This window comes from Cucurbita pepo, chromosome 4 (assembly GCF_057944985.1).
Source record: "Cucurbita pepo subsp. pepo isolate OVF chromosome 4, ASM5794498v1, whole genome shotgun sequence".
NCBI classification, from domain to species: Eukaryota; Viridiplantae; Streptophyta; class Magnoliopsida; order Cucurbitales; family Cucurbitaceae; genus Cucurbita; species Cucurbita pepo.
This window is the reverse complement of record NC_141801.1, coordinates 1,538,377-1,552,441: the sequence shown is the minus strand read 5'-3', so window position 1 is coordinate 1,552,441 and position 14,065 is coordinate 1,538,377. Positions and strand designations below refer to the sequence as shown.

General features: G+C 37.6%; 2 protein-coding genes across 4 annotated transcripts; both read right to left on the bottom strand.

Moving 5' to 3' along the window:
* Positions 1–404: 404 nt before the first annotated feature.
* On the bottom strand, positions 405–5,321 carry LOC111792401 (mechanosensitive ion channel protein 6). Its single transcript, XM_023673825.2, has 5 exons — positions 3,278–5,321; positions 2,892–3,015; positions 2,086–2,379; positions 1,794–1,996; positions 405–1,176 (listed from the first exon to the last, which is right to left on the bottom strand). The coding sequence occupies exons 1-5, from the start codon at positions 5,239–5,241 to the stop codon at positions 957–959; spliced, it is 2,805 nt and encodes a 934-aa protein (XP_023529593.2). The 5' UTR covers positions 5,242–5,321; the 3' UTR covers positions 405–956.
* Positions 5,322–6,753: 1,432 nt separating this feature from the next.
* On the bottom strand, positions 6,754–13,458 carry STY46 (ACT-like protein tyrosine kinase family protein). 3 transcript variants are annotated; one of them, XM_023673889.2, is made up of 16 exons: positions 13,117–13,456; positions 12,470–12,584; positions 11,615–11,712; positions 11,331–11,450; positions 11,005–11,059; positions 10,566–10,676; positions 10,149–10,199; positions 9,839–10,008; positions 9,639–9,746; positions 9,052–9,125; positions 8,777–8,952; positions 8,473–8,568; positions 8,054–8,134; positions 7,889–7,942; positions 7,649–7,783; positions 6,754–7,124 (listed from the first exon to the last, which is right to left on the bottom strand). In XM_023673889.2, exons 1-16 carry the CDS (start codon positions 13,311–13,313, stop codon positions 7,047–7,049), a joined length of 1,719 nt encoding a protein of 572 aa, XP_023529657.1. In that variant the 5' UTR covers positions 13,314–13,456; the 3' UTR covers positions 6,754–7,046. The 3 variants fall into 3 exon arrangements, 2 of the variants coding, with proteins under 2 accessions (XP_023529657.1, XP_023529656.1); XM_023673888.2 differs by having other exon boundaries at positions 10,155–10,199; XR_002814795.2 differs by lacking the exon at positions 6,754–7,124 and having other exon boundaries at positions 7,737–7,783; positions 8,054–8,150; positions 13,117–13,458.
* Between the last annotated feature and the right edge of the window lie 607 nt (positions 13,459–14,065).

Genomic DNA, 14,065 nt, shown 5'->3' with positions numbered 1-14,065 from the left:
GAAGAGGAACTCCACGATGCATCTCAATTACTATGAGATCCCACGTCAGTTTGAGAAGGGAACGACGAGCTTCATGATGCATCTCAATTACTGTGAGATCCCACGTCAGTTGGAGAAGGGAAGAGGAACTCCACGGTGCATCTCAATTACTGTGAGATCCCACATTAATTGGAGAAGGGAACCATGAGCTCCACGATGCTTCTCAATTATTGTGAGATCCCACATCAGTTGGAGAAGGGAACGATGAGCTCCACAATGCATCTCAATTACTGTGAGATTCCACATTAGTTAGAAAGGAGAATGAAACATTCCTTATAAAGGTGCGGAAACCTCATCTCTCAGATGACACGTTTTAAAACTACGAAGCTAATGGTAATACGTAACGGACCAAAACAGACAATATCTACTAACAGTAGGCTCGGGCGGTCACAATTATTATTCCAAGATATCTCTATAATGTAACTGTATTATCTTCTCCTTTCATATAGGTACATAAAATGAAGGACACATATAGTTCATGAGTGCCTTCTTGCAAACACTTTACAATTTGACATGGATATAAACACCTGAGTTCCTAACAAAAGGATATCTATTGTACAAGTTAGTATATCAGTACAATGATGTTTTGAACATCTTCAACTAAAAACAAACTCAAACTCAAACTCAAACAACTCTTGCTAATAGATAGTTCACTTCCTCTCGACTTTCTCGGTCTCTATGGACATTCTCGATCAGTGTAACGAAATATGTTTACCGATCTATCTGCGATTCGAAACACGGTCATATTTGAAAAAGGTTTCTAGAGCATTTAGTGTCTTGTCTTCTCCTCAGAAAGATGATTGGTGAATCTGTATAATGTATTTGGCATAGGCATAGCAGGAAAAAACATATATCCGAGAGAGGGTGAAAGTGAAGCCTTGTTGTGTGTTGCTGTTCAACTTGCAGAGGAAGTTCGATCACGGTGGCGGGACGAGAGACGGTGTAATGTCGAACTCTTGACAGATCTTCAATACCTCTTCGACCACGACGGATCTCCGGGCCCATCTTTCCCTTATGTCTTGGTGGTTCATTGTGTGTGACAGCCAAATTGACATGGCCAATTTGTCTGCGCTATCTATATCCTTCATCAAAATAATTGGGGAAGGACACCAGTGTTCTTTGTCGGATTCAATGTAACTGTAGAAGCAGCAAAACAGAAGAACAATATAGATAGTAATGACATATGTCTATGTAATGTTCCAGGCCCACTGTTAGCAGATACTGTCCTATTTGGGCTTTCCTTTTCGGGCTTCCCCTCAAGGCTTTAAAACACGTCTGCTAGGGAAAGGTTTCCACACTCTTATAAAGGGTGTTTCGTTCTCCTCCCCAACTAATGTGGAATATCACAATCCACCCCCCCTTCAGGGCCCTCGCTAGCACTCGTTCCTTTCTCTGATCGATGTGGGACTCCCACCAAATCCATCCCCTTCGGAGCCTAGCGTCCTTACTAGCACGCCGTCTCGAGTCTACTCCCCTTCGGGGAACAGCCTCCTCGTTGGCGCATCGCCCCGTGTCTGGCTCTGATACCATTTGTAATGGCCCAGGCCCACCGCTAATAGATATTGTCCTCTTTGGGCTTTCCCTTTTGAGCTTCCTCCTCAAGGCTTTAAGACACGTCTGCTACGGAAAGGTTTCCACACCCTTATAAAGGGTGTTTCATTCTCCTTCCCAACCAACGTGGGATATCACAGTCTATGTCTATGTCACACAGGCAGGAAGCAATGTTATATTCTTTTACATTACAGCTAACATACCTTATGATTCTCTGTTTCATGGCCGTAATTTTCTCAAGTGGCGTCATTATATGGACACAGATTTCAATAAATTCGCCCATGTCCGGACTACGGTAGTGGTTGTGGATCACTTTGGTTGCAAGAACACTATTTGGGACAATAATCTTCAGGTTGTCGTGTCTCAAGAACACAGTAGTCAAGATGTTCATTTCCTCTACAACCATCTACACTTTCATTGGGATGGTAATATAAGGTCCAAGGTTCAGAAGAACAATAGTTATGTTATGTTAAAAAGCAAAACAAATGAGCACACCTGAATATCATCGATTTCACATCGATCTCCGACGTCGAACGGATGCATGACAAACAAGAAGATGATTGCTTCAAATATGTTCTTTAGAGTGTTCCCAAAAATGAATGCCACAAGCACTATTTGAGAACTAATGTAGAGGATGACTTTTCTGGAGGCAATTCCTAGTAATATAATCCATAAAACTATTATAAAGATGCTGAATATGACATTCACCACAAGGCCAAGTCTCTCAACAGCTGTTTTGGTATCATTCAGTGTTAAAGAAAGGGCTCTACGTTCTCTGAAGGCATTGACCTGGAAAAGAAGGATATATCGTGATGTCAAATATAGGAGGCGAAAATGCTAAAACACTAAAACACGAAAACTAGATTCAGAACAGAATGAACAGTATGTTGAGGATTGTTGGGAGAGAAGTCCCACCACCGCTAATTAAGGGGTTGATCATGAGTTTATAAGTAAGGAATACTATCTCCATTGGTACGAGGCCTTTTGGGAGAAACCAAAGCCAAAGCCATGAGAGCTTATACTCAAAGTGGACAATATCATACTATTGTGGAGGGTCGTGATTCCTAAACAGTACTTCAGACATGGCATTTGAATCGTTGCAGCTCATTAAAATTTCTGGCTACAATGGTTTTCATTATCTGAATGCAAAACTGAATTTCTCAACTAAATTCATAGCAGATAGCACTCAATGGCAGCCACTTCTTTATCACAAAAACTTCATTTATTAGTAGTAATGACAATGGCACTAACAAAAGAGAAGGAACAAGGAACGTTTTTTGAAACCAGTTCTACATTCTTACCACCCAATTTTTCAAGGCAGACTTGCTTATCCTCCGGGTCTCAGTTGCTCCCTCAAACCGACTAAGTGTTTTAAGAACCTCTTCTTCTTTCATGAACCGCATCAAGTCGTCCAGGTATATGTACCTGCAATCATTTTGAAAGAACTACGTTATGCGACTATCGTGAACAAATCTTTAGGGACCTATTAAACACTTCTTAAAGTTTAGGAACCAAATTGATATAAGCATGAAAGTTCAAGAACTAAACTTTAAATTGAACCTAAAATATTCGGTGCAAAACTTCTAGTGCTTCCATTAGAGCCTAATGGTTCCCTACTACTATGAGGGTTGGTCTCAAAGGATCATATACACACAAAGGAAGCAGAATATGAATGAAAACGACATACTTGAACCCGGGCCGAGCCACGTTCTGAATAATCTTCTTAGCAGCAGCCTTTGCCTCGCGTTCACTTTTGATCTCAGTAGTAGTAGATTCATCATCAAGAGACGGCCCCTGTATCTGCTCATCCAGTGTGGTAATACTTCCATATCTAACTATTTTCAGCAACCTCTTCATATTCCAAGCAGATACATTCTTCGAAGTTAGCTTGTGCAAGTGGTCAATATTTATCCCTTCACTTCCATTTTTGGTAGATACCCTTGAGAGTTTGGGATCTTTTCCACGCAAACTTCTCTGGCTCGCCACATTGCTTCTTACCCTTTCACCACTCTTTATAGAAGATAAAGCTGCTGCCCTTAGATCTGGGGGTACGGGAACTCCTGCACTCTGTAGTCTTTGAACTTCATCTGCAATTTTCTTCTGTTCTTCCTCACTCTTCTGAAGCTCAATCCGCGGTGGCCCCGAAAGCGTCTCGATTACATATTGGTTAAACAACGATTCCTGAATTCGATCGAAGTATGTGCTCACATGGAAGGAAGATGCAAGCACCTTCAGCATCAGGGTCTTAGCTAGCCAAATCAATGTGCTTAACAAGAGACACACTAAACTTTTCCTCACGTAATCGAGTATATCGCTGTTGGTTTGATTCTTAACTCGCTTATCAAACAACAAATGCCAAGCGATTAGAACAAGGCCTAACCATAGACAATTCTGCACTGGCCTCTTAATGCCATAAACGAAATACAGAACCTTCTTACGCAAAAGAAAATTCCTCTCAATGAAAAATACTCCAATTCCAATCCCCCAACCAGATACCAATCGCCCACAAATCAGTACCAAAACCATCACCTCCCATTTCCATATACTAAATTCCCATAAGCTATTTTCTCTCAAATGGCGAATAGAAAGTGTGCAAACTAAAGCAGCAGTGATTAGAAACAAACTGATCCATTGAAGCACAGTTAGAGCATCGAGCTTACCCCTTCTGAAATCGTCTGGAAAATCCTCCTCCAGAAAAGGGTCGTCCTCCTCATCGTCAGTCCTGCCGAGAAACCCTGATCGGAGCTGTCCCGATTTATTAACGAGGCCGGAGAGCCGGTCTGGTTCTGCCGGCGGATCTGTCAATCTCGACTTGCCTTTAGCCTTCAGCAAATGAGATTTCCTATGCAACGAAAGAGTGCTCTGAAAAGACAAGTTAGATGCGCTTCTCATAGCTTCAGCAACAGAGTCGTTCTGAACACCAGAGATGGAAGATCCGCCATGTTCATGGTGCGATTGATGCCATGACGGCTGACCTCTTTTGCTCTCTTCTTGCATTTCACGGAACTCTTTATACCGCCGTCGAACCGATTCATTGCTCGATATTTCAGTCGAGTCATGTTGAAACGAAACTTTAAGATCCTTCGAAGCCCGACTCAACGGCGAGTCCATCATCGGAGTTTTAGTCCTATCAAGCCGCAACTCCTCCATTTCCAGATCCAAATCCAAAGTCGTTTCGCCTCTAACTTTCTGCTTATGAAGAAAATCACCAATCAGCTTCGTCGGCGGATCATCCGTACCATTCCCACGCCTCACAAATTCAAATCCCTCATTTCTATCACCACTATCACTCGCTCTCGCACCACTAGCCCAACTCGCACTTCCTCCAGTTCCAATTCCATCATTATTACTCCAGAAGTCATACCTAGATTCCCGCCAAACCTTCCCGCCATAGCCGGCAGACTCCTGCGATCTTGAGACAGCCGAAGAACCGCCATCATCGACCTTGAGAATGACCTCATTGTGTCCAGAAGGTTCGCCGTCGTTGGCTGGTCGACGAACCTTATGGCGATTATGCTGATCAGAAGGTTGGTGATCGAGAAGAATGGGGAGCTCCTCCTGATTGATTTCGCTTCCAGCTCCGCCAGCAGAAATCTTCCTGGAATGCTTGAAAGGTCCATTGGGTTTGAGAGATTTCTTGAAGGAATCCATGAGTGATCGAGGAGGAGGGAAAAGGGATTTGAATAAGGAGTACAAATGGTGGGCAAGAGATTTGCATGGGGGATTTTAGTTTTTATTGTTGCTTCCAATTTCAAACAAATAAACAATAATATAATGCATACACCACAAACAAATAATTTCGTTATGTAACGTCTTAACTGCCCATGGTTTCCATTTGGCTTATATATATATATATATATATTTATATATTCTAATTCAATATTTTTATAATTAAATTACAATAAAAAAAACATCCCGACCTTTCTCGTTTTATTTTTCAAAAGTTGTAATATTAATATTTCATAAATGTTTAAAAAACGGACTCTAAATTTGTTGATTTGTAGTGTTTGCCAAAATTGAACGTGAAAGAAAAGTGTTTCATTGTGACAGACTTTCAATTTCTATTAAAATAATTTATTTGAAACGTTTGTGAAAAATTAAGTATAATTTATTCATCTTTGCCTTCTTTGGCTTGGATCGCTCTTATATTTGTAGCGTTTGTGATCAGCCCCCTCAATTGTAAGCAACACGACATAACCAACGATTAAGGAGTGGTTACTTCTAGTGTATCTCTCTTGCTCACGACATGCTATGGTGCCCCGATGCGGGTAGTAATGGGTAGAGTTTGTATCACTACGAAACAACAACCGCATCTAAATTTGATCAATCGACTCGATAATTCATTCGTAAAAAAAAGTTTCAACAAGTCTTATATGCATTATTTTTTATTAGGGTTGAAAATATTTGCTAAAACCACACCTTCCATAATGTTCTGTAAATTTGATTAAAATTTTATTAATTTTTAATCTAAAATGCATTATTTTCTATTTTGGCTAGTTACATCATCACATTTACTCCCGAATTTTTATATTGAATTTTAAAAGTTTCAAAATAGGTACATGGAATAAGTTATAATTATCTCTAAATTTCAAATTTTCTTTATTTATTCGTGCATTCGATTTGATGACTCATAAGTAACAATTTAAGCCTTGGTTTAATACATTTTAATTCTAACTCTCAAGAATTTGCTTGTGCGAAATTCTAAAAAAAATCTAAGTTTGATTATGAATTTTTTATTTTTTACTTTCATTTTCCAAGTTCTAATATACCGTGAAAAAGATCCGTGATACAAAAATAAAAATCAACCGACTTACATGCCTCTCCCAACAGAGGATGAGAACCCATCATTTTCCAAATTCTAAATAAATCAAAAGAATGGCTCATTAGCTAGCCCGACTAATGAGGAGCAAATGAGCAATCTATTTTGAGTCAAGTCAAGGAGTGTTTTTCTCAAATGAAAACATCAATCTATCGTTAGAGTGGGTTTCTTCATAATATGGCTTTCAAATTTAGTTCCGAACCGATTGAGTGTATATTACATACATACATATATATATATATATATATATATATATATATATATATATATATATATATAAAGAATGGAGAACAATCGCCTAGATGATATTCATAGATGAAACTTCCAGAAAAAGACCTTGCGGAGAAAAATAAAAAGCTGTATAAAAGTGTTTCTAAAAATTCTTATTATAAAAGCAGCTGCGAATCATCACAACTATCAACAGTTTAATGGAAGAAATCAGGGGGAAAAAAAAAAAAAAAAAAAACATAAAACTTCGGCAGTGGGGTAAAATAATTAATCGGTTAGAAAAATTGATAGGAGAAAAAAAAAAATGAAGGAAAGTAAAAGAAGTGAGGGCAAATTTACTATACATAGTGATGATGACGACGGCGACTGTAAAATTGGCAACGCTCTTTCCTTCTCTTCTTTTCACTTCTCATTGATGGTTTCGTCTCAACACAGAAAGTAATCCTCCACTCTTCTCCTTCCGTCGTTCATCGCCATCTTCTGCAACCTGCAAACAAAATATTAATGGAAACTTTCTTGGATATGATAATTATTAAATTTTGCCAATTAGAAGAAATCAATTTCTATGGCTCAATTTGGTATTATACATCGATTACTTGTTAACGAAACTAAGCCATTTTTTAATATAATAGTTGAGAATGTTTGATTAATCCACCACACCTAAGAGAGTTATCTTATTTATAATTTAGCACTAAATATCTTAAGAGATAAAATTAAAAATTTAAAAGAACTAAATCGAAGAATATTTAAATATTAACCAATATTATTCGATAGAAACTTATCTTTCGATTATTTGAGATATTGAAAATTAAGCTTATTTATTTTTGTTATCTATTTTTTGAAAATGTTAGCAAAATCCCAGTCACATTTTAAAAACTAATAAATGTGGGTTTTTAAAACCATAAACACAATTTTCAAAAATAAATAACCTAATAGTATTAATATTAAATAAAGGAAGCATTCTTTTTTAAAGTAAATATAAAACTGTAGACAAGCAAATATGGAACTTACTTCCTTAGTTATCTGCAACAATATGTCGATAATTTCAGAGAAGTCAGGCCTGCATGAGGGGTCTTGTTGCCAGCATTTTTCCAGCAACTCAGCCAGCTTCGGATTAGTGTGCTTTGGAATAATAGGCCGTAAGCCCTGAAAAAAACATACATGACCGTTAGACTATTAATTTATGGAAGTAATATGCTTCTTTTTCTCTTTCAGGAAGCCATTGGAGCACTTAATTCCATAAAATTGTACCTTTTGTACCACTCCGACTGCAGCTTGTAATGGGGTTAGGAATTCATAGGGTAGCTAGCAAGCAAAACAGACGGCCATCATTTATAGGAAAGGAAAAAAATAAAAAGCTAGGAACTATGTTGCTGGGAGAGGGAGAAATGGTGGATCGCCATTTATTTATTGTACCTTTCCAGTAAGCAGCTCCCACAAGACAATTGCAAAACTGAAAACATCAGCCTTGTGATCATAGGGTTTGTGTTCAATAACCTTCAATACGAAGTAACTGGAGTAAGAAGATGACAATATGAGTTTACTATTTATTTCCGAAAACTTTCAGCTAGTTTTTGTAGAACGAATGACTACTTGGTAGTAGCAATATACCAATTTGATTAGAATCACAGCAGCCAGAATATTCAGATGATAACAGGCTAACAGTGTTCGGTGTGCACGGGATTGAAGGTTAGTTTCTATAACTCGAGTACCAAAACCCAAATATATTAGAGGATGTAATCTGTGGTTTGTGCCAAATAACATGATAGAGTGGAATGGGATAATGCCAGGTCCTACAGTTAACATATGAAGTCTCCATATTCCCATGAATATACCTCAGGAGCCATCCACCGATATGTCCCAGTTTCTGCAGTCATGACTCCTGATTGAGCTTTCACTCTGGCGACACCGAAATCAGCAACCTTGACAACCTTTAGGGTAAGGTGGTGTGAGAGAGATGCACATATTCAGAATAACAAAACAAATTGAGTTTCAATTATACAATTTACACATACAACTCCATCTACAATTATCAAGCTTTTGAATCTAGAGAAATTTGCAACAACCCATATAAAGGAATAACATCGAGTGCAGCATGCATGACATCAAAATGAAAGACCGGAAAGAAATTGTTCTTACTTCATTTTCATCCATCAGAAGATTGGCGGCCTTGAGATCTCTGTGAATGATGTTATTTTGGTGCAAGTAGTTCATTCCCTTAGAAACATCAATGGCTACCTTGAGCAAGGATGGAAGCCTAAAAGTGCCCTTTTGTTTATGTAGATAGTCATAGACACTACCACCAGACATAAACTCTGAATTGAAGAAATAGAAAAATAGCTTCAGATTAACCCCAATAACTAATGTATGCTGCAATAGGGTTAGAAGAAAATTTAGGGAAATATTCGATTCACCTGTTACTATGCACAAGCTTGGAGGTTTAGTACATGCACCTATAAACTGTACGACATTCTTATGCCTGACTTTTCTGCAAGTCACAAAAAAGAAAAAGTTCATCAAGGTTAATAATAACATGGAACTCAGCATAAAGCAGGCTAGCTCAACCTCTCCACACATCGCTAGAATGAGAAAGTGAGAAAAGACATTGAAAAAAAGGAAAGCAAAAGAAGAGTACTTTGGAGGGATATTTATTTTCAAAAAACAAATTCATCAATGACAGATATTAACTTGATGTGACAAGTAGTAGCAAATGAAGCGTTCAAGAGCACTAATTATAACTGGAACCAGATATTCTGTCAATTATACACTTCCCTCCATTTCAAAATCTGCGTATCAAAATTGTAAACCATCCCTTATGTTCCTTGCTTTCATTCCTCTCCAATCAGGAAACGATTGGATCCATTTCAATCACAAAATGAGAGGAACTTATTGACCTCAAAGATATGATAATTCCAATGTCATGAATGCTAAGAAAACCAATCAAAATCAGCATAAAATATATGTTAGATTATGCATAACAGATTAACAATATCTGACCTACCTCATAATGTACACCTCCTGGGCAAACTCACTTTGCATATCTGAATCTACGCGTTCAGGTTTAAGGACTTTAATAGCGACTTCCTGACTGCAGTATGTACCTTTATACCTGGTTTTGTTGACAATGATATTTAGGCTTTACATAAAATTGTACCAAACATATACACATAAGAGAGACATGGGGAAACATTTCGGCCTTACAGATCTCCATATGACCCAGATGCAACTTTATGCTCGAACTTCAGATGTCTAGGATTAATTTCCCATACATCAGTCCCATCCGTGGGAATTTCCACACGATCAGGATCAGGTTTAATTGATATATCCCGTTCCCTTATTGAAAAGGATTTATGATTTGGCCAAGCCTTCCTCTGAAAAGAAAAAAAAAAAAAAGAATTCCGAAGAGAAAGAAAAACATTGTCTACATGAGTTGACAGGGCAAATAATCATAAAAGAAATTGGAAACTAGATGCACTATGTTGATGTAACCAATGATTAGATAAGGAGCAACCTCAACCTGTAAGACTTCCTTCTCTATCGCAGTCTTCAATCGCTCTGTTTCCTGTTTCAATTGCCAAAATAAAGATGAGATTTGAGCATTAGTTAAAATTACAGCTTGTATGTACAGTATAGAAAACTATCCAAAACCACAGTTATCCTTACCTTCCCGATTAATATTGCTCTCACAACATTAGGAAAGGACGAATATTAGCGGTTACACATTTATTGGCACCTATATATTGCTATACATTAAAAGAGGTGGACTTCCCTTAACATTTTCACAATCGAAGCTCAAGGTTTAAGCACAGATAGGCCTTTATGTAAGGGAAAGGAAGAGAGCAGACCAATATGCCTTATTACCTATATTTTCCTTTCACTTTGGAAAGAGAAAATAGAAAAGAGAAACTACATTACGGCTCAAATATACCTCATAGGGCCAACCATCAACTACAAAAACGTCCAAGGAGTAACCATCAACAGTGGAAAATGCATGTGCCTCCTGGATGTTCAGCCCAATCTCCGCAAGCAAGGAAGTCAACTAAAAATATACAAAAAGAAGCTGCAGCTCAGCACAGTAAAAGATGTCAAGGTAAGAGATTCTGAAACTGGGTCACACGCTTTATATGACTAGTCATTAGCAAGGACCAGTTTCAAAAGTACCTATTGATAAGAGCTTCATTGTAAGATCAACTAAGAATGCTGCCCTTTATTACTGAATTAATGGACATGACTGGCTTTCATAAAAGAGGTTAACATAGTGCCTAAACTAGTAACTCATTGACAGGACCAAAGGTGACTAGCATAAGAATACCATGTGCCTAACATACACACATACTCTGAAGAGGAACCAAGTGTATGTGAGATACCTGACTGAGAAGTTTTGGCTTGTCATCCGTAGAGAAAGTTATTTCATGCATCGGCCTACATTATTTACCAAACCAATAGAGAAATAAACGTCAATCAAATGCAGAAACCTTCGATGGAATGAGGAAAAAGTGATCAAGTTATAAAAAACAGTTAAGTTTCAATAAATGATATTTCCTCTCACAGAATTACCTGTACATGTATGAAACAGATGGACCTTTTAAAACGAATCAGATCATTTGAAGTCAATAATTAAATAATTAAAAAAAACAATAAATTCAGTAAAACTATACTTGTTTGATTCATTATGGAAGGGAACAGTGATTACCGGAAAGATTGTGTTTTGGCATGTACGGAATGATCAACCTCCTGATCCTGAGCGTTATTAGCTTCAAGGGCGAGGGCTTCAAGGTTGGGAGATGACCCAAAGGCAGGTGGTGGATGAATGCTAACAAATTATAAAACCATCCGAAGATTCCATACATTAATAAAAAGATAATAAATATTAAATCAACACTGACAGTAATCAAACACGATAACATTGCATAAAGTTAACATAATCAGAGACTACTGACAGTAATCATACAAGAATATAAAGACATAAAAGCATACCTCTGCCTGCTCGGTAAATTTGAAGAATTATGATCTGTGTCTTTTACAGGACAGGAAGCAGCAAAATCAGCTGAATTCCCATCAGAAATGGCTTGGACCTAGAGGAGTGTGATTGATAATATTAATTTACTGAAGATGCACCAAAGGAGAGTAAGGTGGGAAAATAAAAATGCCCTCACATGTAACTATTAGCAATCCTTAAGAATATAAATTTTAAATCACGAAATGAAAGCAAATAAGTGACATCGATTCCAGATAAGCGTTTAAATTCTAAATGAAACAAAACTTCCTAACTCAATCATAAAGAAAACTTACAAAGATCAACAGCATATGGATTTTTTTTCAAAAAATAAAAACACGGACACTATGTGAAAAATTCAGCCCAAGAAATTTGCAGCAGAACTTCAGAAGTCGAAGATTACAATAACAATTTAATTGGCCTAGTGGTCTAGAATGCTGGTTTGCATGCTTCAAAATGCCTAGATTCAATTGCTTTATTTATCTTTGTTAACGTAAACACTAACATTCCATATTAATGACTTACCCAACCAGTCATAAGGTGAAAGCACAGTAGATGAATCAATTTAACCTATTGTATGATTACTATTATTTTTTCCTAATTTGCAATAAGACCGATAGAAAATAAACGGTGTTCCATCCATTACAAAAAAGAAATGACCAGAAAACGTAATCCAGTTAACTGTTGGTCGTTCATCAATGACCAGAAAACGTTCTATGCAGGATATATACCATCCAGTAATCCAGTTCTAAACAACAAAATGCACATAACACTACGTTCTTGACGTGTCATGATTGGAGAAAGGGGAAAAAGGGAAAGCGCTCAATGACGCTCACCTGCACTAGGCGAACTTCAATTGCAGGTCGATTTGCAGGATCGTGAGCACATTGCAATAATCTTTTATGCATGAGAACATCTTCTGCCCTCTCCACATTTACATCGAGAGCATATCTGCAGAGCATTGAATCTAATTGATCAACTATTTGCCAACCGAACGAGGCGAAGAAAAAGAATACGGGATACACAAAGACTAAACGGCTAAATTCAGGAAGTGTTGAGGACGACCACAACTTGCATTGCAAACAGAAGCAATAAAGCAAAAAAGAAATTCCAAAGCAAAGTAACATCGAATCGGTTAATTCAAGAGAGCAAGAAAACAACTGTCGACTCGCGAATATCAATAACACAATCCGCTCGTCTCCACTCCAAAACTGAAAACCTGATCCGATTCTAATCCAATAATAATGATAAAAATAATAAAATAATAAAAAAAATCCAAATAAACATGCAAAAACAACATTGATTACCAACACAAACGAAAATACATCGCAATCCAGAAATCAACAACCGTCAAACCAGCACGCAAACAACGGATTGAAGAAAAACGAGAATCTCGATCAGGAAAATGCGATAAACAAGTCAAAACAGAAATAAAGAAGAAATGTAGGAGAGAGTACGGAAGCAAAGAGTAGGTTAAAGATACCGAGTAGGAAGGCGATTAAAGTGAAGCCATAGTTCGTCATCGAAACCAGGCTGAAGCGTCTCCTCGTTGACGGAATCCTTCAGACGGCGAAGAACCTCATTGTAGACCTCAAACTTCTGCCTCTGTTGCCGAGACTGCGCCGGCGACAAGGAGCCGTACGCTCTACTTCCACAGCTCTCGTTATCCTCCATAACCATTAGGGAAAAATGTAGAAAGCAAAAGCCAAAGAGAATAAAATGCGACAAGCTTTCGATCTCTCTTTCTCTCTCGCTTTCGTTTACAGACGAAGGTTTTACGTGAAAAAGCAAAACAACGGTTGATTGTGAGAAAAGAAACCCAAAACCAGAACCAAAAACGGTATTTATATGAAGACACTGATTTAATAGGGCGAGTCGCGGACTCAAAACGGAAATTAATGCTTTAATTAAATTAAATATATTTTTTTTAAAAAAAATCACAATACAAAAGGTAAGTCCCTCAATTCTCTCTTATTTTTTTGGTAGCTAATTTTTTTAAAAATTAAAATTAAATATATTTACCATAAATCATTCTCGGGTGACCTAAAAGCAAACTTTACCTTACTTAGCTTAAATCAATCTTATGTCGGGTGACCTTCTCTCGAAGTGAATTTTTGAGTGAGAACAAAGCATGTTAAACGGGCTCGTGTTGATCTGTAGGGATAGTTTTCAGTCTTAAAAGCTACAAATAGGTAAAATAGTCACGACCTAGGTGAATGTCAGGCAGAATCAATATTCCATCTGAATCTCGAGCATAGAACATTAAAATTTAGCATGCTAAAAGGGATTATGTTGATCTGTATGGATAGTTTTCACTCTTAAACGGTCACGACGACCTAGGTGAATGTCAGGCAGAATCGATATTCCATCTAAATCTCGAGCATAGAACATTACAATTTAGCATGCTAAAAGGGCCCGCATTGATCTCTAGG